The following is a 25436-nucleotide window of genomic DNA, read 5'->3' as shown; positions in this document are numbered from 1 at the left end:
GTTTTCTCCCACCCCTTCCCTGGTGTCATTAAGTGTTAGCCTTCCTGAAGAAAATATTTATGCTAAATTGACAGTGGTTTTAAAGGTAAGAGTCTTGGGGCTTCCCTGGTGGCGCAGTGGTTGATAGTCCGCCTGCCGATGAAGGGGACGCGGTTCGTGCCCCGGTCCGGGAGGATCCCACACTGTGCGGAGCGGCTGGGCCCGTGAGCCATGGCCGCTGAGCCTGCGCGTCCGTAGCCTGTGCTCCACAATGGGAGAGGCCACAGCGGTGAGAGGCCCAAATGGTAAGAGTCTTTAAGAAACCAAGAAAAAAGGGCAAGGTGAAAGAAGATGAGACAAGATAAAAAGGTCAGGAAAATAACATTTTTAATGTAATTAACTACTGAAAGTGTTCTTGAAAGCACTGGTTTACCTTTACCCAAGAGTCAACCGAAATGGAAAATCTGACTATATGTGACATTGTTAAACTATCTCATTAGGAACACTTGTTTGATTTAATCCAAGAACCAAATATTACTATATAGAGGTCAAAGCTTAAAGTTATTGAAGACTTACCCAATTCAGAATTAAATAAAAAGGCCAAAGGCCCGGAGAATATTTATGCTGCTGTTCTTTTTTCCCCCCAGTGATCTAAATTTAACTAACTGAAATTATATTCTAAGTATCAGATATTTATGCCAGGCTCTGAAGTGGCAGCTAATTTGCATACTGAAATTACTTGAGACTTGTTTTAGTGAGAAGCCCATTGGGTGCAGAAATAATTGCTGGGGAAGAATCAAAAGCAGGAGAACATGATGGTCTTTGCCCTGAAGCAGCTCACCATGTAAGCAGGTGAAACAGATATTAAGAAATCAGGGACTGGGGGACTGGGGGGGTGGGGGGGAAGAAGTAAAGAAATATTGGAGTTCAGATTCATTTACAGCCTTTTGGCACAGCCTGCTAGTTGGCCATTGAAATCTGAGCTTTCCTTCTTCAGAAATGGTTGTCCCTGGGACTACATTTCCCAGCGCCCTTTGCATCTATGTGAGACTATGAGACTAGTTGGCCATGTGACCTCATTCTGGCCAATGGAATGTGGGCAGAAAAGATGTGGACCACTTTTAGGCCTGGACCCTATGCCTTACCCTCCTTCTTCTATGGGCTGATATAACTTTTTTTTTTTTTTTTTTAATTGTACTGTCTTGTCCCAGTTTTGAAGCCCTGAATAGAGGCTGGTCAGTCAGTTTCCCTTCTTAAACAGCCTATTAAGTCCACATCCCAAACCACTTCACTTGCTGGGCCCTAACACTCTGGGGCCACGAAACATATACCCTAATTGCCCCAGAGTCAGGTACCGGACAACTAGGGGTAACCCCTATGCCCAGAGCCCCACCCCCAAATTATTCAACTTAGCCAATCCACAGGAAGACTGTGACACCTAGCTAACCCCACCCCACTTGCCATAAATCAGCTGCCCCCTAGACCCCCAGCCTGCTGTTACTCTGTTCCTGGGTGCAATCCCCTGTGTGGCCCTGCCTAGCAATCTTCTCTTGTTCAGAGCTCTAAGAATCAGAGAATTTTGCCTTTCATTTATCCAAGTGTCATTGTGTTGGGTCTCACCATCTTTAAATCTTGTAAAACAGCTGAAATGGCAGTGATCACAGATTCTTGGAAACTATGTTGATGATGACAAAGTTGCCTTCTGTCTGCTCCTGAATGTCTTCCTCTAATTCTCCCATCCCTGCCCCACCGTCAGTGCCCTGCACGGTCCTATGAAGAGAAAGGAGCTTCTATTATGTTGTTACTTGTTTTGGCTTATCGGTTATGTCAGTCTAGCCTACTATAATTATTATAGGAAAACAACCAACCCATTGCTAGGGATATAGTATGAAATGAGGAAGGCTCCAGAGAGAGACAAGAGAAGCCAGTATCTCAATAATCTCTATGAGGAGGGGAGCTCAGGGTTTACAAAATGGCAAACTAGTTTTGCAGTTAGTTCTTACTGGCTATCCCTCCACTCCTGTCCAAGGAAATGCTTCAGTCAAAAGATGCCTTATGCAGATAGATCTCCATTATCTCTAGTTTCAAAAATATACCATCAGTGCATGGTATTCTCAAAGTTAACTTCATGTCCTTAGGCCCCAGGTTCATTCTGACCTTCTCCTCTTCTATGTTTATCTTTTTCCCCTCCTATCTTTTCCTTTGCATTGCAAATTAACTTCTAACTATCTAAGCATTACATAATAGTATTCTCAACAAAATTATATACAAATAAATCAATTAAATAATGAAAGTAAAATATAAATTATAGAAATAAAACTATTCTTTGATTAATCCTCCCCAACAATTCCATCTGCTCTCACCAACCCAGATGCAACCCCACTGTCTTCTGTGCATGGTTTCAGACATTTTTCCTTTTTATTCACATTAGTTGATAGAAAATCTATGATATTGTTTTTCCGTAAATCATGTCTTACTGTCCATTTTGTCCCACAATTTGCTTCTTTCACCCAACAATGTTTTGGAGAGTTCTCCGTAGTCCTACATGGAGATCTAGTTTATACCTAATGACTACATACTGTTCCTTAGTGTGACTGTACCACAATTCCTTTAGTCATTCCATTATTCAGGGTGTCTCCAGTTTTCCACCGTTACATAAATATCTGCAGTGAACATCCTGGGACATGCTTGCCTGAGTACTTGGTCCTGGGTGCTCTTCAGGTGCTTTCTAGGGGATCCCCTTTAAGCCTCTCAGCAGCTGTATGAAGTAAGTACTGACATCATCTTTGCTTAGTGGGTGAAGTGTTTGAGGTGAACTTGCCAGGGCTTCTTTAGGGGTAATAATGAGTGGTGCGTTTGCAGGGCAGTTTACCCTCCTCTAAGCGTAGCATGTTTTAAGGACACCAAAGGGTTTGTTTTAATCAGGTACAGTAAGACATGTAGACATGGAAATGACTGTCAGGAAAGAGGTGTTTTTCTTTATACTCACAAATCCCTAGAAGCAGGAGGCATGGCAAATCATGCAGGGCCACTTGGGGAAGCACCAGGACTGACCAGGAGGCAGAGGGAGTGAGGGGTGCAGTGGGGAATGTGTGGTTTTCATGGGAAGGAAAGGTGAGGTGGGTAAACAAGTTTATAATAGGCTAGTTTGAATAATTTCAGTGGGCTCTGAGGCATAGGGGCTGTCCCTAGTTGTCTGGTACCTGGCCCTGTGGTGATTATGTCAGGGGGATAGTAACTCTAAGTGTGAGAGACCATAAAGGAGGTACTGGGGTGTGTGGGCTCTAGTTTACTATCTCTAGGAATTGCTTAGCCCTGGGAAGGGCAGTCTCTCCAGGGTCAGCAAGGTCCCAGGTGTCAAAGCATCAGAATACAGAAAATAAAAGACACGGTTAATACATAGCAATTTACACTCGTACCAGCAGAATATGGGAATTCCCTTTTCCCTGCATCATCACCAAAGACTTGATGTTATTAGACTTATATTTGTAGTCCAACTGATAGGGGAAAATAGTGCCTGTTGTTTTAAGTGGCATGTTCTCATTAATTAGTGATGTTGAGTACCTTTCACGTATCTTTGGTCCAATGGTGAATAGTCCATTCCTGGCTCCTCTCTCCAATTTATTTCCACTCCTCCACAGTCTTCTCTCTTTTTCTTCAGACACAAACCAAACTTCCCTCCATGACTTTCCAAGCCTTTCTCCGTATGGCACAGGTGCTTTTTGGAAGTTTTACTTCTTGGCATTTCCCAACTTGTCTTCTAAATTCTACACTTGGTCTCTTTCCCCACCCCCTCCTTCCTGGTCTTTACACAAGCTGTTCCCTCTGCCTGGAAACTCACTGCACCTTCTCTTCCTTTTCTTCCCTTTACACACACACACACACACACACACACACACACACACACTTCTATTCATACAACGTATGAAGTCACCCCCAGGATCCTTTTCCAGCACACTCCATCCTATCTGCTTTAAAATCTTAGCACTTAGCCCGTGACCCTGTAATTGCAGATTTACTTTTCTACTCTCTCCATAGGTTATAAACTGGTTGAAGACAAAGATTGTGTCTTTTATATTTTTGTATCCTCCACACCTAGTACAATGACGGAAACATGTCAAGTACCCGAGAATACATCTTGAATGGAGGAAGAATGGGTGAGAGGTGACTGAATGAGCACTTTTAAAAATTTAAGTATAGTTGATTTACAATGTTTCAGGTGTACAGCAAAGTGATTCAGTTATACATATACACATATATATATTCTTTTTCAGATTATTTCCCATTATAGGTTATTACAAGATATGGACTATAGTTCCCTGCGCTATACAGTAGGTCCCTGTTCATCTACTTTACATATCGTAGTGTGTATCTGATAATTCCAAATTCCTATTTTGTCCCTCCCTCCTTTGGTAATCATAAGTTTGTTTTCTATGTCTGTGAGCCTATTTCTGTTTTGTAAATAAGTTCATTTGTATCATTTTTTTAGATTCCACATATAAGAGATATCATATATTTGTCTTTGTCTTCTCTGACTGACTTCACTTAATATGATAATCTCTAGATGGACCTATGGCAGGGGGACAGTGCTGGCATGGTACCAGCATGTTGCTGCAAATGGCATTATTTCACTCTTTTTTATGGCTGTGTAATATTCCATTATATGTATATGTGTATATATATATATATATATATATATATATATAAAACACTTCTTTATCCATTTATTTGTGGATCAACGTTTAGGTTGCTTCCATGTCTTGCCTATTGTAAATAGTGCTGCTATGAACGTTGGGGTACATGTATCCTTTTCGAATTAGAGTTTTTGTCTTTTCCAGATATATGCCCAGGAGTGGGATTGCTGGATCATATAGTAACTCTATTTCCAAATGAGCACTTTTATCCTGTTCCACACTCCAGCCTTGGAAGTGTGTCTCCTCACTGAGTGTGTTATCCATCCAGGACAGAGGTGGTGGGTGGGTCATATGCTTTGACAATTCTAGATCTGTACTCAAAACCAGCATGTAGTGCAATGCTACGCTATGTTCTAGAATGTCCTGAGCTCATTAAATGGGTTGTGTTTGATTCTATGTTTTCCTGGATGGGCAGGATTGAGGAAACCCAGAGAGAAGAGAGAATATCAACTGACTTCAGTCTGGTTTTCAGTGCCAGGGCAAGATTGGTGGGGAAAGTCTCCTTTCCTTCTGCTGTTAATCAGTTAATTCAGAAAATAATTCCTGATTGCTCTACTGTGTTCCAAGCTCTATGTTTAGCAATAGGTGGACCAAGTAGAGAAACACTTGCTCCCAGAGAACTCACAGTCTACTCAGAGGCATGATACCAGTCTGCTAAGTGCAAGCACACTGGGATGAATGAAAAGGTGTGGACTGTGGGAGGTGCTTCGTGGAGATAATGTTTAGACACTGAGGGTTGATAGGACTGTGAAGCAGTGTGTCTTCAAAGCTGGCATTCTGGGGTTCAGGGGCGCAGGAGCTGAGAGGTGCTCGGGAGGGAGGATGGAAGGGCCACAGAGCAGAGTGGTAGAGTGTGGTTGATGCCATGCTGGACATAAATCCTTTCAGACACTTCCCGTTCAAGTGCCATCGTGTCCTTTCTCTGCTCACAAACCTCCAATGGCTTCTCTTCTCACTCTGAGTAAAAACCAGATGCCTGCCAATGCCTCTAAGGTCCACCTCAGTAGGAGACCTCTCCGACCTCAGCCCCCCTAGTTGTCTGCATCACTCACTCACTCCAGCCTCATTGACATCCTTCCTGTTTCCTGTCCACAACAGGCGTGCTCCTGCCTCAGGGACATTGCGTCTGCTCTCCCCTTGCCTGGAAATGCTTTTCTCTCAGAAAACTGCATAGCTCACTCCTTCAGGTTTTTACTTAAATGCTACCTTCCCAGTAAGGGCTTCCCTGCCTACTTTATGAAAAATTTAAGCCTCGATCTTTGCACACCACATGTGATAGACTGCCAGTTTCCCGTGACCCCTTCAGTCCACTCTCTTCTTGCTTCTGGTCATCTGTTTGCCCCATAAAGACTACATTTCCCAGCTTCCCTTGTAGCTAGATATGATCATGTGACTAGGTTCTCACTAATGATAGGTGAGAGAGTTAATTTTTGTGTAACTCCTGCCTCCCTTGCCTGAAAGGAAATTGTTTGCCTTAGATTCCCTTTTCTTATCACTCTCCCTCAGACTGGACCCCAGACAGATGAGTGACCCAGCTTCAGTCCCACACATGAGGACAGTATCTTAGAGGATGGCAGAATAATGAGGTAGAAGGAATCTGGGTCCCTGAATGACCCTATGGAGCAGAGATGCCCCATCCACCTAGAATAGTAAGACATTCACATAAGGGAGAGAAACTTCTATTTAAGTTACTGAATATTTGGATCACTTTGTTGTAACGACTCTGCCTATGCTCTAACCTACACATCTCCTCTATAAATTCCCTGATTTATTATTCTGCCTAGTACTTCACACCATCTAACACTCCCAATATTTTCTTCTTTTGTTTATCATGTGTTCCTTAGGTAGACTGTGAGTTCTTCCAGGGCAGGGGGTTTAGCATCTTTGTTCACTACTGCATCTCCAGCACCTAGTACAGTGCCCAGTTCATAGTAGGTGCTCAATGAATATATTTGGAATGAAATGTTATTGTCCACTGAAAATGAAATCAAAGGCTATGCCGTGAATACAGAGCTTCAGTAAGTTTTGAAAAAAAATCCTAGGGCAAGGTGGGGGGCAGTAAGAGGATGGGAGAGGGGAGGGGAAAATGAGTGAAAACAGTGAGGAACGTCATTCATGCAGCGTTGAGAGAAGCGTGGCGTCCGAGGAGGGGTGGAGTTTTTAATCAGGTCAGAAAAGCCCCTCGGCTCTCCTGTGTTTGGGAGGGAGGCTCTGGGGGCTTTGCTTCAGCATGTCTCCCCACTGGTATTGGTTTTGGCACTGACTTTTATATGAAAGAGGAAGAAAGATTAAGTTTTTCCCCATTTAGCAGGAAGGAAGTCATGCTCTCTCCTGCATTCCATCTACGTTTATTCTCATCCTCTTGAGAAAAATCTATATCCTAATATTCAGGATAACTTGCCTAGAATCCTTGAGGTGGAAGGTATTCATAGCAATAGCTGTGACGTATTGGGAAAACCATTAGGATGGAACTGAACTGCTTTAGATTTAACCTGACGCCTTCCTAGGCTGGGTGGTCGTGAGTAAATGGATTGAACTCCTTTGTCTTTAGCATCCTCGCCTGTAAAATGAGTGTAACACCGGACACTGAATAGTGTCCCCCCCAACCTCCTGTACCTCAGAATGTGAGTGTATTTCAAGACAGGGCCTTTAAAGAGGGAATAAAGTTAAAATGGGGTTGTTAGAGTGGTCTCTAATCCGATATAACTGGTGTCCTTATAAAAAAGATTAGGACACACACACACACGCACACAGAGGGAGACACCAGACACTTGCACACACAGAGGGGTGACCATGTGAGCACACAGCAAGATGGTGGCCATCTGCAAGCCAAGGAGAGCAGCTTCAGAAGAAACCAAACCTTCTGACACCTTAATCTCAGACTTTTGGCCTCCAGAACTGTGAGAAAATAAATCTTTGTTGTTTTATGACACCTAGTGTGTGATATTTTGTTATGACAGTCCTAGAAACTAATACATGAGATAATGTGGAAAACTAACAAAAGGGTGTGCTGTACCTGCACTCAAATACTTGTCTTCTAAAGTTGCATTAATAGAAGCAAATATTTAAAATACAGGATGTGCCAGTCCTGTCGTATGCTGGTCAGAACCCATAGAGTGAATGTGGAATCCCCTTCTGGAAACAAACTCTGATTGCTTGGGGGTGGGTGGCCATTGTGAAACTGGGTCCCATCCAGAGAAAGGCTACAAGGTTGGCGAGGAGTCTAGGCACTGTTACACTGTGCGAAGTAGCTGAGTTTAACCCAGAGAGAAAGGAAGAGTTAAGGGGACATAAAGCCATCTCCAAATGGGTAAAGCACTGTCTTAAGGAAGAGGAATTCCATCTAGCTGTGTGGGCCCAGATGGGAGAGCCGGAACCAGTGTGTAAAAGTTTCAGGGAGGTAGGTTTCAGTTCAGTACAAAGAGGGCTTTTCTAAGAGAGCTGTGGGCAAACATTACAGGCTTCCTCAAGTATTCCATGAGGCTGCATGACCACTTAGCAGAAATGTCAGAGGGGGGACTCAAGCACAGGTCCTGTGTTTGCACCAGATAAACTTGGATGTTTATTTCAATCCTGATATTCTCTGTACGACTGGATTGTACTTATCAGCTGGAGAACAGGTCTCAATAGTGCTTAGACATATCTCTTATGATTATAAAGACATACACATGGTCAACAAATGTTTCTGAGTTTGTTGATTTGACGGCTTATTAGAAAGCTTTAGAAAATTTACTGAGAAAAACAATTACATAAGTATTCAAACTCTAGAGGTCAGTCATAGGACCCTGGAAGCATGGGTACCCAACTAAGATTCTGGAGCCCCAAAGCACAAGCTTCAGCAGAAACGAACTTGTGCAAGTGAAAAATCTTAAACTTATTCTATACAAAGCTGCCATCTCAGTTTTACAAAGCAAAAATAAATAAATAGAAAAAATGCTGAATTAGATTTGTTTACTAAAAGTTAATCTATCCTGAAAGAATTTGTTAAAATTACTCCCAGTAAGAGTCGACAGAGTAAAAGCTGTAATTTCCTGACTACCATCAGTATGTGAGATTTGGGGAAAGCCGACGGAAGCAGAGGATGATTTGGTGGCGGTATCCGAAACATGGTTTTCATATCCACAAATTGCTACAGAATAATGGGGTGCCGCTGGTTCTAAAGTGCTGCCTACCTGCACCACCTCATCAGCTCACACCCCTTAACTACCGTGGCTGGGACGGAGGCCCTCGGAGCCAGGCAGGCCGAGGAAGACCAGTTTTGCGCAGGGCCAGCGGGCGGCCAGAACCAGTGGGGAGTGAGTTGCACCCTTCTGCGGGCTGGGCTCGGGCACCAAAAGCCGCAGAGAGACAACACCGACAAGGCGAACTCTCTCCAGATAAACTTGGATGTTTCCGAGGCAAACACCCTCGAACCCCTTGGGTTCCGATCCACAGCCCCAGAAGCACTCCCCCCCGCCGCCCCCTCCTCCGTACTCCACCTTCTGCAGCGGCACCGAGGACCCTCCCTCTCCCCGCAAGGAGAGCGCGCGCCGGGCGGAGGTTCGGAGGGGCCAGCGCATCTCCCAGACAGGCTCAGAGTCCTCCTGCACAAGCCTGCGGCTCGCAAAAGGGCAAATATCAAGGGAGCGGGGGAGGGGGAAGAGTGTCATTCGGGCTCGGAGCGGACACGCAGAGCCTTGGTGGGACCTGGTGAGGTGCGGAGAGCTAAACGCAGGAAAGGAAGAGACTTTGGCAATTGGCCGTCCCCCGCCCCGCCCACGTGAACCCCGTCGGTGGTGAGGGTCTTGGGGTGGGGACCGGCCGGGCTGTGCACTCTTGTCCCACGGGTTGGAGCCACCACCGCGGCAGCAGCCTAAAGCGGAGCCCTCTCCCGCGCCGTGCCGCGCTCTGGGGGCACCGGAGGACGCGCGGAGGCCGCGGCGGCCACCCGGGCTCGCGCGCAGCCCAGGCGGAGACCGCCGTTCTGCGCCAGGAAAGGGGCGACCCGGCCCTAGGCCTGTGCCGACAGGTGCAGGCGCGCGGGCTTCCGATTGGTTGCGGCGGCGGCGGGTCCCTTCCCCCTCCCCGCGCTGGCGGGGCCCCTTCCCCAGCCGCGGCGCTGGCTGGGTCTGCGGAGGCGCGTGCCCGCCGCGTGCGTGTCCGGGCTGCGCGCCTCCGCCCCGCCCCCGCCCCCTCCCTCTCTCCGCGCCGCCGCCGCGCGCTCGGGAGCTCAGGTAGCGGGCGCGCGGGTGACTCCTCGGGGGCGCGCGGCCGGACTACCGTTCTCCCCCGCGCAACTCCCGCACCCGTCCGCTCCCGGAGCCTGGGGAGGGAGAGCGCGGGCGGGGGGAGCTGGAGCCGGGCGCCGCCGCCGCCGCCGCCGCCGCCGCCGCCGCCGCCGCCGCCGCCGCCGCCGCCGCCGCGGCTTCCGTCTCGCTCGCTCGCGCAGCGGCGGCAGCAGAGGTCGCGCACAGATGCGGGTTAGACTGGCGGGGGGAGGAGGCGGAGGAGGGAAGGAAGCTGCATGCATGAGACCCACAGGTAAGACCGAGAGCCCCGGAAGGGGCTTTCCATCCCGGAGAGGCGCTCGCAGGCCGAGGAGGGGGAGTTGGTGCCTGGTTCTGCTCCCCGAGGGAGGAATTTTTTGACAGCGCGGAGAAATCTCACTGGGGACTGGGCAGTAGGACCCATCCCGATCCTGGGGAAAACCAGAGAAGTAGCTGGGGGGATCCGGTGCCACCTCGTGAGATTGCTAGGAGTGAAATGTGTAGGCCCGGGGAAAAGTGTTTTTTCAGCCCCGAGAGGCTGGAAGGCTTTAGACTTTCCTGTCGTGGTCACAGCCGCTGAATCCGGGGGACCAGCACGGAGCCAATGTGCGCTAACCCCTGCCCTCCCACCCCTCCTCCATCCCTCCCGCACGCGCAGCATCCCGCGGCGGCAGTTACTCAGTGTACCCCGCGCTGGGGAGAAGAGGGGGGAGCTCGCAGTGGGAAAGGGGGCGGGGGCCGCGCGGGTGAGGAATGGGAAAGGAGCAGGGGAAGCCGAGGGTCCCGGTCCCAGGGCGGAGGAGGGGGAGCGTGGCCCCCGGCGCCCTGGCAGCCTGGGGTATCGTCGTGTTCGGTCTTGGTTGCAGACTCTTGCAAGCCGGATGCCCTCTGTGGATGAAAGATGTATCATGGAATGAACCCGAGCAATGGAGATGGATTTCTAGAGCAGCAGCAGCCTCAGTCCCCCCAGAGACTCTTGGCCGTGATCCTGTGGTTTCAGCTGGCGCTGTGCTTCGGCCCTGCACAGCTCACGGGCGGTGAGTGACCCCGCCGTGGTGGGGAGGGCCTGGGACGGCAGGGAAGGGGAGCCTGGCTGGCAGGATAGCCTTGCCACTACGCCCCTCCTACACCCCACACTTCTGGGGTACCCGAGAATCCGAGGAGCCCCTGTGTCCCAGCCTGAGACCACCCTTCTTCAAAACCCCTGGAGTTCCCAGAAAATTCCTCTGTGGAGCCTGCATAGATTCACACACCCACATTCTGTCTGGAGCTTCCCACCAGCCGCCCATCCTGGCTTCTCTGAAGGAAAGACAATAAGCCTGGCCCATTATTCTCACTTTGGCCGAGAGAGAGAGAGAGAGAGAGAGAGAGAGAGAGAGAGAGAGAGAGAGAGAGAGAGAGAGAGAGAGAGAGAGAGAGAGAGAGAGAGAGAGAGAGAGAGAGAGAGAGAGAGAGAGAGAGGTGTATTTGTGGCGAACGTGTGTTTGTGGACCTTTGACCCTGGTCTGTGCCCTCAGCAGGGAGAGGTCAGTTTTCAGCTTCTGGATTTAGGCCAGAGTTGCAAGAACCACCTTTGTGAATGTAAAGGGTCTGGAAATGTGACCAGACTGGCTGCAGGACAGCTTTATTTGAAAGTTAACTTTCTCTTTGCCTTGGGAGGTGGTGTGTTCAGGCATGCCCGTGCATGTTGACGGTGGGGAGGGGATGCACAGTTGTTCCTTCAGATGTGTTTCTGGAGAACTGCTTGGCTTATCCAGGTCTGAGTTACAGGGGGAATAAAGTCGAGTGCTTTTCTATGAAGTGGAAGTTAGCTGAAATCAAATTCAGAGCCTCAGTCCTCAGAGGCGGCTGATATCTGACATATTCGGTTCTGGCGGGGAGGGCTGTCTTTTGGTTGTGGTAGAGGAAGATGGATGGCATTCCTGTCTGAATTTCAGAGCCTAAGGGTCTTTCTGCCACCACTGCTCTTTGCCGTCCGTTCCAGATTTCCTGTGAGAGCTTGCTGATGTGGGCATATTAAAAGGACAGAATCATGTTTCTGGAGCTGAAAAACTGTTAATCTACAAAGAAATTATAATTGGTGGAAAAGCAGGTATTGATTGATAACAAGTAAACCATTTTAGTGTTTTAAAATATTGCCCTTTTAGAGAATTCAAAGGTGAAGATGGAAATAATGAGTGAAAAATTAGTAGAAGTGGGGGAGGGCACTACCAAGTTGGGCTTTAACACAGAGGAATCAATAACCCAGGCGTTGCACTTAGAGGTCTGAAAGATGCCAGGAGTCTAAAGGAGCTTCCTGTGATGTGCATGTTTATCGGAATCAGTGAGAAAACACTCACTTTGGATGGGGGACCCGGTTTTGGTTTTTCAACAAGGGGTAACTTTTTTGGTGCTCCCTTTTTTTATAAAAATGTCTCTGAGGCAGGTGTCCTCTTCATAGAGACCAAGATCAAGTGGGATGGCAGGCCAGCACCTGTGTGGCCTGCCAGGGCTCTGGTCACAGCCTCTGTCCGCCCGTGAGCTTTAGCTCCACTTGGAGGGTGACTGAGACCAGGTGAGCAGGACAGCCTCGAGCAGGGCCTGGTCATCACCTCCCCTCTTCCCTTTTCTTTCCTCCAGTTCTAGCTGTCATTTCCTTAAACCAGGTGCACGTGATTCTCCATCCTCTCTGTTCCTTTCTCCAGTGTAGGTGACAGGTTAGTCAGGGTTCATCTGTGTGTGTCTTGACTGTTGTTATTGGAAGTGTGAGGTGTGAGCACAGCCTGGACTTGGCTGGCTCTTGGTTCTGCCATTTGTGTTTACAGAGCATCCCCCCACTCAAGGATCTCAGAGCTCAGTACACAGCACAGCCCCCTCAGTCTCACATTAGTCACCCGTGCGGTTGTACAACACGTCTTTTACTCCCCTCTTCCGAGAGGCAAAGATATCAACAGAAAGATCCAGGGCCTTAAAGAAGGCGGGACGAGGGTTGCCTGTTACCTATCCCTTCTTTTTTTTTTTTTTTTTTTTTTTTTTGCGGTACTCAGGCCTCGCACTGTTGTGGCCTCTCCCATTGCAGAGCACAGGCTCCGGACACGCAGGCTCAGCGGCCATGGCTCACGGGCCTAGCCACTCTGCAGCATGTGGGATCTTCCCGGACCGGGGCACAAACCCGTGTCCCCTGCATCGGCAGGCGGACTCTCAACCACTGCGCCACCAGGGAAGCCCCACTTCTCCCTTCTTAGTTCCCACACGCTGTAGAAAGGCTGGCCATCAGCTTTGTGTCATCTGGAACTCCCTCAGGCTGAGTGTGATTTCTGGAAGCTGATTTATCATTTCAAAATTCTTCTATGAATAAACAGTTTGGGTGGAAAAGCGTGGTGGAGGATGTTCTATGGAGTTTACTGTACGGAGATTTCTTTCTTAGGAAAGAAGTCCACGTGGAGGCTACAGGGTGGTTTCATTAAAGCAAATTCATTTTAATTCTAGACCAGTGCTTCTAAAATTTTAATGTACTTAATGAATCACTTGGGATCTTGCAAAACGGCAGATTCTGGTTCAGCTGGTCTGGGGTGAGCCTGAGAGTCTCTGTTCCCAACAAGCTCACAAGTGATGCAGTCGCTGCTGCTCTCAGGACCACACTTTGATTAGCAATACTTTCGACGAAGAATTCCTTAAAGCAAATTGGTTCTGACTCGAGACTTTCTGCCGTCTCTCTCAAATACCCAAATACAAATGGCCTGTGAAGAGGCAAAAGTCTCACCCAAGCGTCTAATCTTTAGGTGATACACAGAACTGAAAGTCAGCCCTCAGAGAGTGCTGTCTTTTTTTTTTTTTTTCCAACCATGAAAAGGTGCCTATTTAATAGACGCTGTTCTGAAATGTGGATTTTCATTTTTGATTGCTTTCAATGGAAAAGGAACATGACAATAGCAAGATATAATAGTCTCAGCTAGGAGGGGAAAAAAAAAGAGCATATGCCCAATACAGGAGTTACAGAAAAAGCCTGAACTAGAAAGGGAAAAATTGAGCAAGTGATCAGATGAAGAAAAGGAGGGAAGAGAACTCTGTCAAAAATGAAGTGCTTTCTCCTAGAAAGCCAGAGGTTCAGTTCAATTCTCAGAGCCCTAAGGGAGCTTTAATGAGCCTGAGTTGGCCTGAGGTGACTTTTGGACGGCTCTTTCCAGGTTGCCGTTTATATATTAGGAAAGAAGACCCACATTTGGGGCCACTAAAACCATATACTGTGAGAGGAGTAACATCAGGTTTATAGGGAGACACAGGGCCTCGCTGTTCCCAGAATCTGGACGCAGCACAGCTTCGGCTGCTTCTCTCTTCTTCCCTCGCAGTATGTGTTCCCTGAGATGGTTTTTGGGTATTTGAGGTCTGCCCGGAGTGGTCCACCCAGGCTTAGAGGAAGAGAGCTAAGAGTTTGCTTTATGTTTAGGTCCTTGAAGGCGAACTCATTAGTACAACCTTATAGTATCACTGGCCACGCTCTGCTACTTGATAGCTTTGGGGTTTTGGGCATTGGAAGCCTCAGTTTTCTCATCCATAAAATGAGAGTGATGCTGCCTAACTTCCGGGGTTGCTGTGAGGGATGGGAGTCGTGAACACACTCAGTAAATGTAGACAGTAGTGAGCAGGGGGCTAACCAATCTGGAACCTTCCCGGCCTTTGTTTTATTCATTCAGTAAAACCTGTGACAAGCACTGCTGTATATAATGTTGTTTTCCCCTAGAAGAACCCTTCCTTCCTCTCTATTTTTTGCCCAGTGAACACATTTCTCTTTAAGACCCAACTTAAAATGCCATCACCTCTTTCATATTTCATTTCCCCCCTGCACTAGGTATAACCCTTTGTCCTAGTGTCATCTCATCCACTAGAGCATAAGCCCATTGAAGGCAAGAACCTTGACTTTATTTATTTTCATGTCCCAGGCACCCAGCACAGCATCTGACACACAGAAGATGCTCAGCTAATGCTGACTGACAGCAAGAAAAGACATTCCCAAATTGCTGACACACCGTTTAGAAAATAATTACCATGGGCGGTTACAAAAGTACTACAAGAGTGTCATGGCGATTGAGGCCACTTCCACTCGGAGGAGGCCTGGGAGGTTGGAGGAGAACTCAGGAAAGGTTCTAGAGAAGAGGTGGCACTTAGGATGAGATCTGAGGGAGGCAGTGGTTGGAGCATCTCAGGGGAGAGACACCTTGTGCAGAGGTGTGGAGGTGGTGACGTCATTGAACTGTTCAGGGAGACAGAACAGTCTGGATCATCTAGAACATGGTAGACCTGCAGGGAACCAGTAGGTAAGGAGGAGGAATAAATAGTTTGGGACCCAATCATAAGCCCCCGTGAGGATTCCGAGTGTCGCACGGCAGGCAGTGGGAACCACTGAAGGGTTTAGAGCAGGAACGTAATATCATCTGAGCTATGCTCCGTTTCCTTTCTCTGCTTCCAAGTCTCTGACCCAGGGCACTCCCCGTTGGGCTGCCCTGTCTGCACATCAGAGTTGTGGCACTAGTACCGCTGGCTTAAGCTCCTGGAGGTCTTGTTTGGGCCATGTGGCCGTAGCATTGAGCTGTGTGCCAGCAGGCAGGAACAAATGCTGTCTGCCCAGCTCACTGAGTTGGAGGTGCCCGTCTCTTGGAGTTTGAGAAAGATTTCTTACGTGGTAGAGCGTAAGCTTCTCCTGCAATGTTATGTCTAAAAGCCACAGTTTCAACCTGTACTTAATTCAGTCTGTAAACAAAAGTCCCAGCGTCTCAAATTATAAAGCATGTTTCTTCAACAAAAGCCACTCTAATATAAGCAGCATGGAAACGCTTTTGATTTATCCCCGAGGTGAAATCGGAAAGCTCTGGGAGACAGGAGAAGGATTTCATACCACAAATAGCGAATCTCTCATCTCAGAGGCCTGAAGTGGCAAGTTGGAGAGAGTCAGTGGTTCTTTAATTCCTGAGAGTAACAAAGAGTGTAGGTGAAGATTGCTCTCCAGTAAATATTGATTAAATACGGGAAGAAAAGCACCCATGTGGCGCTCTTCCTGGTGTCAGAGGCATATTTCAAAAGCTTCCAAAAGGCCACGGAGACTTGCCCTTAGCTGGGAAGCTCTGGTACAGCTTGAGAGCCCAGTGTTCTTTACAGGGGTGATAGATCAAGTTCAGTCTCTGCTGTTAAATAGCCACGTGGCTTTGGGCAAGTTGTGTAACTTCTCCTGAGCTCAATTCCTTCCCTATCACGAACATTCTTTAATTCTGTGATTATAGGAATTTGATGGGTTCTGAACACTGTGGGTAAAAGCCAGCACTGTTTTCTCCCGTCTATTCATCTGTCTTTTGTGAGTGTCTGTTGCATGCCCTGGGGATACGAAGATAAGGAAATTGAATGTAGTCCTTGATCCTTAGGAAAGTGACAAGTAAGGGCTGGTTTCTTGTCGAAAGTTTGAATGCAGAAGGTTGCATCAAACTGTTTTCTTCACGTACATTTTTAATTCAATTGAAAATTTAGCGTTATTTATTGATACTGAAGAGGAAGGTGATTTTTCCAGACTTCTTTTATCCTTGTCTTATTTTGCAAGCTCATTTGGTGTTTGATAATTGAAATAACCACACTTAGTAACAATATGTCTAAAGAGGTCACTGGGATCATCGTCTCTGAATTGAGGGAAAGAAAGGGGCAGAAAAATAGGTTTTCTGATTTGTTTAGAAGCACAGTTGCATTTCGCCAAAACCAACCACAGCACTTAGGACAGAGGCATCAGACGTAGATTCTCATGGATCAGATGCAACATTTTGTTGATTTATTGGTCCATTCTCACAAGAACAAACTGTCAACTGTTGCTAACCATGGAAGATTGGAAAAAGATGGGACAACTTTTATTTATTTTATTTTATTTTTGGTGGGGACAAGTTTTAAATTGGCCAACACCTGAGTGATGGATAAAAATTTGTCAATTGTTGTAATAATACTAATGGCAAACCTTTAGACAGTGCTTACTCTGTGCCAATGCTGTTCTCCTCATTTATATATATTAACTCATTTAATCCTCATGACAGCTCTACGAAGTAGGAACTATTATTGCTCAGGGTCACCCCGATAGTAAGGCATGGTGACCCATATTATCCTTTTAATTGTAAACTTTCTCCGTAGGCATGGAAATGCTAATCTCTAAATGCATTTTTTTGCTTTTTGTGTTTCAACCCAAGTATTTCTCTTTAAGTCACAGTTATCAGATATTTTGGAACTGTGGCCTGCCCCACCTTGGAGTAAGAGAACTCTTTTTTCAATTAAAGTATAGTTGATATACAATGTTACATTAGTTTCAGGTGTATAACATAGTGATTTGATAGTTTTTAAGATTATACTTCATTTAAATTTATTATAAAATATTGGCTATATTCCCTGTGCTGTACATTACATCCTTGTATCTTATTTATTTTATTTTTAAATTATTTATTTATTTTATTATTTATTTTTGGCTACGTCAGGTCTTAGTTGCAGCACGCGGGATCTTTGTTGAGGCATGCGGGATCTTTCCTTGCGGCGCGCGGGCTTCCCTCTAGTTGCGGCACACAGGCTCCAGGGCACGTGGGTTCTGTAGTTTGCAGCACGCAGGCTCTCTAGTTGAGACACGTGAGCTCAGTAGTTTTGGTGCAAGGGTCTAGTTGCCCCGAGGCGTGTGGGATCTTAGTTCCCTGACCAGGGATCAAACCTGTGTCCCCTGCCGTGTAAGGGGGATTCTTTACCACTGGACAAGGGAAGTCCGTCTTATTTATTTTATACATAGTAGTTTGTACCTCTTAATCCCCTTCCCCTATTGTGCCCCTCCCCTCACTGGTAACCACTTGTTTGTTCTCTGTATCTGTTTCTGTTTTGTTATACTCATTTGTTTTATTTTTAAAATTCCACATGTAAGTGAAAACATGCAGTGTTTGTCTCTCTCCGTCTGACTTACTTCACTAAGCACAATATCCTCTAGGCTTATCCATGTTGTTCCAAATGGCAAAATTTCATTCTTTTTTATGGCTGAGCAATAGTCCATTGTATATGTATACCACATCTTCTTTATCCATTCATCTGTTGATGGACATTAAGGTTGCTTCCATATCTTGGCTGTTGTAAATAATGCTGCTATGAACATGGGGCCGCATATATCTTTTCAAATTAGTGTTTTCATTTTCTTTGGATATATGCCCAGGAATGGAATAGCTGGATCATATGGTAATTCTATTTTTAATTTTTTGAGGAACCTCTGTGCTGTTTCCCATGGTGGCTACACCAGTTTACATTCCCACCAACAGTGTGCAAGGGTTCCCTTTTCTCTACATCTTCACCAATGCTTATTATTTGTTGTCCTTTTTTAAAAAATTGTTTATTGGATTATAGTTGAATAAAAATGTTGTATTAGTTTCTGCTGTACAGCAAAGTGAATCAGTTATACATATACACATAGCCACTCTTTATTAGATTCTTTTCCCATGTGGGTCATTACAGAGTATAGTGAAGAGTTCTCTGTGCTATACTATTAATATATTAATATTGTTATCTTTTTGACGATAGCCATTCTGACAGGTGTAAGGTGGTTTTTCATTGTGGTTTTGATTTGCATTTCAGGGGCGCTCTTTTGTGTTGTGACTCAAAAGCAGAAGATATATAAGCAAATCAACAACAGCAACAGCATCTCTCAACTCGAGAAAAAGTGAGAGCCACAGTGCCTAAATCTTGAGCTCCGAATGGAGAGAGGGAAGGAGCTAGAAACTCGTGAACTTATCAGGATGTGTTTTATTTCAATTCCAGTCTCTTTGTGACTGTCTGAGGAAGGGGGTCAGAATGAATGAGATATGCTCTGAGTCTCACCTGCCCTGAGGAGGAAAGGGTGTGAAAACAAATGGCTGGTCTCCGGGGCCTTCCGTTAGTGACTGTCAGACCATCACCGTCCCCTCCTGTTTATTGTCCCCAATGAGATAGCCTTAGTGACTGTCAGACCATCACCATCCCCTCCTGTTTATTGTCCCCAATGAGATGGCCTTAGTGACTGTCAGGCCATCACCATCCCCTCCTATTTATCGTTCCCAATGGGGTAGCCTTCCTTGGAGGGGTCCTTTTCCATGCCATGTTGTCAAGCACTAATAATAACTTTAGCTAGTATGTGCTTAGAATGTTATGGTTTGCAAGGTGTTTTTACATGTATCACCACCTTTAACTTTCTTAACAACCCAGTGAAATGAAGAGATTTTGATTTTTCTCTCTCTCTCTTTTTTTTTTTCTTTTTAATTTGAAGAGACATTCTCTGGGAGGTTGATCTCCTAAGGTCCCACAAATAGACAAAGACGGATAAGCGGCCAGGCCTATTGGTCGAGACTTATCTCTTCGGGGCCAGCCTTTAAACCTGTCTTTTCATTTATACGATGTAGATGATAATCTAATTAGTACATATCAAAAGATAAAAAGAAAAATTATAGCTGAGGATCATGGGCACCACGAAAAGTTCCTTCAACAGCTTTGAATTAAGAATAAGGTTTGATATTTGATGAGATCTGAGCGCTGTTTACTCTACTGTCCAGGAAGATGTTTTGTGTTTGATGGTATGAGCTGAAGACACTAAGTTTTAAGGAAGCATTTGGCCCAGTATTTCTTCTTTAAGAAAAAGATTGCTCTACTATTCTAAGACAGAAGAAATTATCCACTCAGGAAGAAAAACAAATAGAAATAATTAAGTAACTTGCTCACAAACTGGAATTGAAAGTGCATTGGAATATAGCTTCTTCATTGAGAGTATTGTAATTGCTTCATTCATCTGAAACAGGGTAAACTGGGAACATCAGAGAAGTAAAACAAAGTAATTCTTGACATTGTCTCGCGATGCCAGTAAACTTGGGAGCACTATGGTGGGTGAGCCTCCATTAATTCACCGTGGGGTAAAGCCACAAGCAGCCCCAGGAGGGCCTGTACACAAGTGTGTACACAAGTGTGAGCACGTCCAGTGAATGCCTGGTCTCCAGGAACGGATTTTTATCCTTAGAGGTGAGAGGACTTGCAGAGCCCAGTAGGATTGTTTAATAATCATTTCATCACTATCCCAATAAACTGACCTTTTCAAGGGAGAGGATGAGTAAGGTTTTCTGGAAGTGACAGTTCGACCTGGTTATCTCACGTTTCTGTTTGCAGTGGGTGACTTTTATGGCCTGGAATTACCAGTGAGGGAGCAGAGCTGAGCAAGGAGGGTCACTCGTGTTCGAGATGCCTTTTTTCTCCGAGTCACAAAATACAAAAGGACCTTATTTCTTTGGTTTGATTGCATTTATAAAAGGGATATGTGATTGAATTGGGTGAGCCAGCAAGAGAGAGGTTCTTTTAAGGAAGAAAGAAAATCCATTCTTACAGTGGATTCTTTAAAATCTGAATGTTGTGCAACATTGCGGCTCATCTAGCTGGTTTCCAAATTCAGAGCCTCAGTAGGTAGAAGCATCCTTTAACACTTAAAGTCAGAAGATTCTGATTCTCTCCAGGCAGAAATAACAGGATCTGCTTGTTTGGTAGAAACTTGATAGGTTTAGAGGCTTAATCCTGGGAGAGGCTCGCAATTGTTCTATTACACTGCCTCTGTTAACTAACTCTGAGTCTCCGTGTCAGAATCTAACCCAAGGATGCATTTTCAGTTTCTTCTGGGAGTCGCACCTGCAGCTTTAAGTGGTAGTATGACAGCCTGTACTCGATGGCTCATTGGGGCCACTCTATGTTGAGATTTTTCTATGCCCAGATTTTTTCTCTTGGATTGTAAATGGTGGACCAGGTTTTTTCATCACACCAAACTGTTTCCACCATTGTTTTATGGATGGGAGGTGCTTTTTTGCTGGTAATAATGACTTGGTGGTTCTGTCTTCATTTCTTGAGGCAAAGAGCTGGAGAGGTATAGGGCCCAGTAGAAAGTACATGGAGTCCGTTTTCCTTGCTATTGTCACCATCTGGCTAAGTGATGGTAACCTGTTTGCTGCCTCAGTTTCATTATTGGTGACATACTTGGACCATCTGGCTCCCATGATTGTTGTGAGCATCAAATGCATGACTAGGGGGAAGTATCATAACTGTCTGAGCTGTCAGCGTCATCACTAACAAACTGATGATGAATAATGAATGTTTGCTACATTCACCATGCTGGGATTAGCCTACCAAGAGCTTCGTTTGTTTTGAAGGAATATAGCGTAACAAATACATAATAACACCCGATGGCACAGGCTGAGACAGGTGTGTGGTACTGAAATCGCTAGGAGGTCACCGGGCCTTGGCCCCGGTATAGAACTCACTGTCCTAATTCCTATAGCAGGTCCCATAGTGGAGATGTATCTTGGAGACTCTGGGGAAGAAGGAGGGGCGGGGGGAGGCTTACCAAAGAAGAGGACACTTGAGCTAAGTCTTGAACAATAAAATAATTTTCCAGGCAGAGAAGGTGTTGGTTGAGAGATGCTTTTTTTTTTTTTTTTTTTTCCCCTCCAGGAGAGAGGATACAGATACTAAGATTGAAAAGAATATGTACCAAAGACAAGGACTAGCCCAGGGCAGCCTTAGTAAAGGGCAGATAGATTGAGAAGACACAAGGGAGGGGGCTGGACAGGCAGGTTGGAGCTACATGCCCAGCTCATTACAACGTGTAGGAATTTGAACACCGGGGTCAATTGGTGACCTACAGAATATGTCTTTGGGGACTTGACGTGATTGGATCTTTGCTTCAGGGAAGAATTTTTTAGCAATGTGAAGGTGGAGGAGAGATAGAGAGACCTTTGCTCATGAAGGGTTTCCTGTGACTTGGTGGAGGATCCAGTGGGGAGCAAAACAGCTCTGACCTCGGGGAACTTGGATTCCAGCGGGGGCCGGTTAGAAGAATCTTGAACTGGCCCAGGAGGGACATGATTAGGGCTTTAACTACAGAGAAATGAATGCATGTAACGTAGGTGAAGAAGGAGGGGGAACTGGGGCCGGACACCTGGCTGGTTGTGGGGCCGGAGGAAGGGCCGTTTGCAGAGCCCCAGCAGCGGTCATTTGGAGGGAAGCTAATGAGTTCAGTTTGGACTAGGAGATTTGCATTGCCTGCAGGACACCCATTTGGGCACCATCCGTCCATCAGGCAGTTGAAAACTCGCTTCGGTGCTCAGGAGAGAGGTTAGAGCCGGAGACGCAGATTTATGCATCAGAATCCCCTGGCGGTCCTGTGGTTAGGACTCCCCGCTTCCATTGCAGGGCCACGGGTTGGATCCCTGGTCGGAGAACTAAGATCCCACATGCTGCGTGGTGTGGCCAAAAGAAAAGTGGCAGGAGCTGGAGGAGGGGCATGACTTTTCCGGGAGGAGAGTGTAGAAGAGGGTTTGAGGGGGAAGCCCGGGAAGCACCCACATTCAAATGTCAAGAGGAGAAGCCAGGAAGGGGGGTGAAGAGTTGTGCCGCTAAGCAGTATTGGTAGTAATAATAACAGAACAGTGACAACGACCATAGAACTTGATTCTGACTGTTGATGGCCCGTTCTGTTTGGGGGCAGGAGGTTTAATCTCATGTTATTATCAGGATGATGTTTAAGTACTTTGAATTCTGGGTGCCTACACCCACTGGACAGAAAGGAACGCAGGGCAGGAGGGAGGGAGGAAGGCTCTGTTTGGGAGGATGGAGGATGTGCACAGAGATGTTTGACGCCTGACTGCAGAAGCGTCACAGTCTCTTCCCACCTTCACGGGGAGGACGGAGCTAACCCGAGAACTAGAGCTGGACGTGGTCACTAGGTGGTGTTTGTGTGTTCCCCTTCCTGGGGATTCTGAGCAGAGGGGATGATGTGCGTGAGTGCGGTGAGGGTGCCCGGGGGACCTCCTCCCCGCAGTTGCCCCTTCCTCCGAACTCCTGGGGGGCTGGGATGTTTTATGAGCTCCGTGCTTCAGCTGCACGTCCTTCTTACACAAATCCTTTGGCAGCCCTGTGCTCCGGTCCTTCAAAGATTCAGTCTTCTCAGGCTGTCAGTGAATCTTCAAAGGTGCGGGTTGTCAGAGAGAGAACCCTCTGTCACCCCCACCCCCTGTGACCAGCTCTGTCACCTCTGAAGCAAGTCACTTAACCTCTCCATGCTTTGGTTTCTTCATCTGTAAATCAGGGGCAACAAGGCTCGGTCCTTTACACTCCGCAGGGGGCCGGATGTGCAGGTATGGAAGAGGCAGGGTCAGAAGACAAGGGGTTTTATAAATACAAGACAGAGTTAGGATTGCCGGTCTGGAAGGAGACTTCTCCACTGCCCCTAGGGCCATTTTTGCCTTTTGCTTTCCTAAATCCAAAAGGAAGACGCTTTGCACAGCACGGAAACACCTCCCCACGTGCGGGTCCTGACCCCCTGAAAGCTCATTTTATGCAAACACGATGTCAAGGCAGCTGGAGGAGCTCTTTTGCTGCAAAGGGGAATGTGCCAATCTGTGCTCCAGCCCTGCCGCTGGCGCCTTCAGTGAATGGTCGCGTCTGGAGATTGAGAAGGTCCTTGTACCGCGGAGAGGAACTTCTCAATAGCTGTTGGCCCAAGCCCAGTCAGCCCCTTTTGTGTGCTCACAGATGCCCCAGGAAAAAGCAATTCAACATGTGAGGCAGGCAGGGGATGGATTAAAGGTGCTTCAGAGGTCCAGGAGCGAGGTGGGGGCTCTGCATGTCCCTCTCCGCCTCCGCCTCCTCCTGCGTGGTATTTCTCAGCCGGATGCATCCCGGCACAGCAGCTGAGCCAGCAGCTCCGGGCTCAGGTAGGACGGTAGCATGAATTGGGAGCCGCGTCTGGATCCAGAGACTCACTAAGTGCTTGATCTCCGTCGAACTCTAGCTGCATACTGGCTCTAATCCTCCAGACTCTCTTTATAGCTTTGCGGATGGGATGCTGCTTTTGGGTGTCTGTGGGCTGGAGATCTTGGGACTCCTAGTCCTCAGAGGGAATGCCTGGAAATCCCGTTTGCGATCCATCCTCAGAGCCCTTCGGGAAAAAGCCTGTTAGCCGCCAGGGGCGCCTTGCTCCAACCGCCTCTCGGGTCCCCAGCTGTCCTCAACCCTGGAATGCCGGGTCTCATTTGGGGAAGCAGCCCTTTAAAGGACAGCCCGGTCAGCGGGCTTTGAATTAATAGGAGAGGGTCCTGCATGGTTGAATGAGGTAGCAGGGCATCTAACGCCTGAGAGCGGCTTTGCGGAAAATCTGCCTTGTAGTTTTCATTTACATGGTAATGAGCCCAGAGCTTTTGCCCTTTGTCACCTCCAGATGAAGGAAGACCCAGTTCTTTGGGGGCTCCCCAAACACAGAGGATCTAAAACTGGGAGTGAACCTGCCCTGTCTCTGTGTGGATCGCCTTTGCGCCCTGGGCAGAGGACCGCAGCCATACTCAAGGGCGGATTCCTGAGAGTCTGTTGTTGCTGCTACTGTTAACATTGTTCTCTCTCGGTTTCCTCCAGCCGTGTGGCTACCAGAGGCTCTAATCAAAAGCAAAGCCGGGGACTGGTCTCTACCTCCACTTTGTGGCATCTCACCTCCCATGGGCCTTGGTCTTCTAATACTTGGCCTTTTCCCTAGTCCCTGCTGTGTCGATGTTGCTAAACTGGGTCATGTTCTCAGTGATGGAGCATCAGCTAACTTCCACGGAAATGCAAGAGGCTGCAGCAGGCCTGTTTCTCCTGGACCTTCCATTTACATGCAAACTCTATTTCTTCAGTATCGTTCCTGGATGAAGGTACACATGTAAAGTTGCTCTCACCAAGTTGAAGAGCCAGATGACCACATATTCGTTAAAAGTTCCAGAAGAAAGATGACGCACTAAAGATGGCCCATGGACCTGGAGAAACAAGGGTGGGACAAAATTCAAATTGGATCTGCTGAACCTGTTCATTTGCTCTGCCCTAAGTGAGGGTTAGGGTTAGGGTTCATCGCCCTCCAGCTGGCCTTTACCCGGGCCTGGAACATTACCCCATCCTCTTTCTACCTTCACTGAGCCTTCCCGTGTCCGAGGAGACAGCTTACATCTCCCTTCCACACCTTCTGAGACTCTTGGATGATCTCTGGCTTCCTTAGCTCTGCAAATCTTCTCTGTTGTCAGAAGTCTCACAGCACTGGAATCGTAGACTGTTGAGCTGGGGAGGACCATGGAGATGGTTGGTCCAGGGGGTTTGCGCAGAGCCCCTTGGCTTCCCCTACAGGGTTTGCTTGGACAGAGTGGGCACTGGGTGGGGACCTGGCTGAGCAAGCCACCCCAGGGCCCCCACCTGCTTCCACCTGGGTGTGTACCTGCTTTACATGGCTGTGCCTCCTCTTATTCTGTCTTCACCCTATGAAAACACTGCACACTGTCCAGCCCCGTCATTCTAAGGAGGCAGGAAAAGAAGGTCTCTGTCACCTATGTGGCACTTTTAGTCACTAAGGACAAGGGGTCTGGAGACAGATCCCTGGGATTGAATCCCAGCTCTACTCCTTGGTTGCTTTATATGTGAGGCAATCTACTTAATCTGTCTCTGCCTCAGTCTCCTCATCTGTGAAATG

General features: G+C 47.1%; 1 protein-coding gene across 1 annotated transcript in view; it reads left to right on the top strand.

The window, feature by feature from the left end:
- Positions 1–10108: 10108 nt before the first annotated feature.
- Positions 10109–25436, top strand: part of SUSD4 (sushi domain containing 4) — a 120579-nt gene continuing 105251 nt past the window's right edge. Inside the window, exons 1-2 of the mRNA XM_082661240.1 lie at positions 10109–10193; positions 10786–10956. Coding sequence (XP_082517366.1) covers positions 10821–10956 — 136 coding nt within the window. The 5' untranslated portion in view covers positions 10109–10193; positions 10786–10820. The remainder of the gene's footprint in view (positions 10194–10785; positions 10957–25436) is intronic.

Source organism: Grampus griseus (genome assembly GCF_964374135.1).
Source record: "Grampus griseus genome assembly, chromosome: 1".
Taxonomy (NCBI): Eukaryota; Metazoa; Chordata; class Mammalia; order Artiodactyla; family Delphinidae; genus Grampus; species Grampus griseus.
The sequence above is the reverse complement of the archived record's forward strand: the minus strand, read 5'-3'. Positions and strand labels throughout refer to the sequence as shown.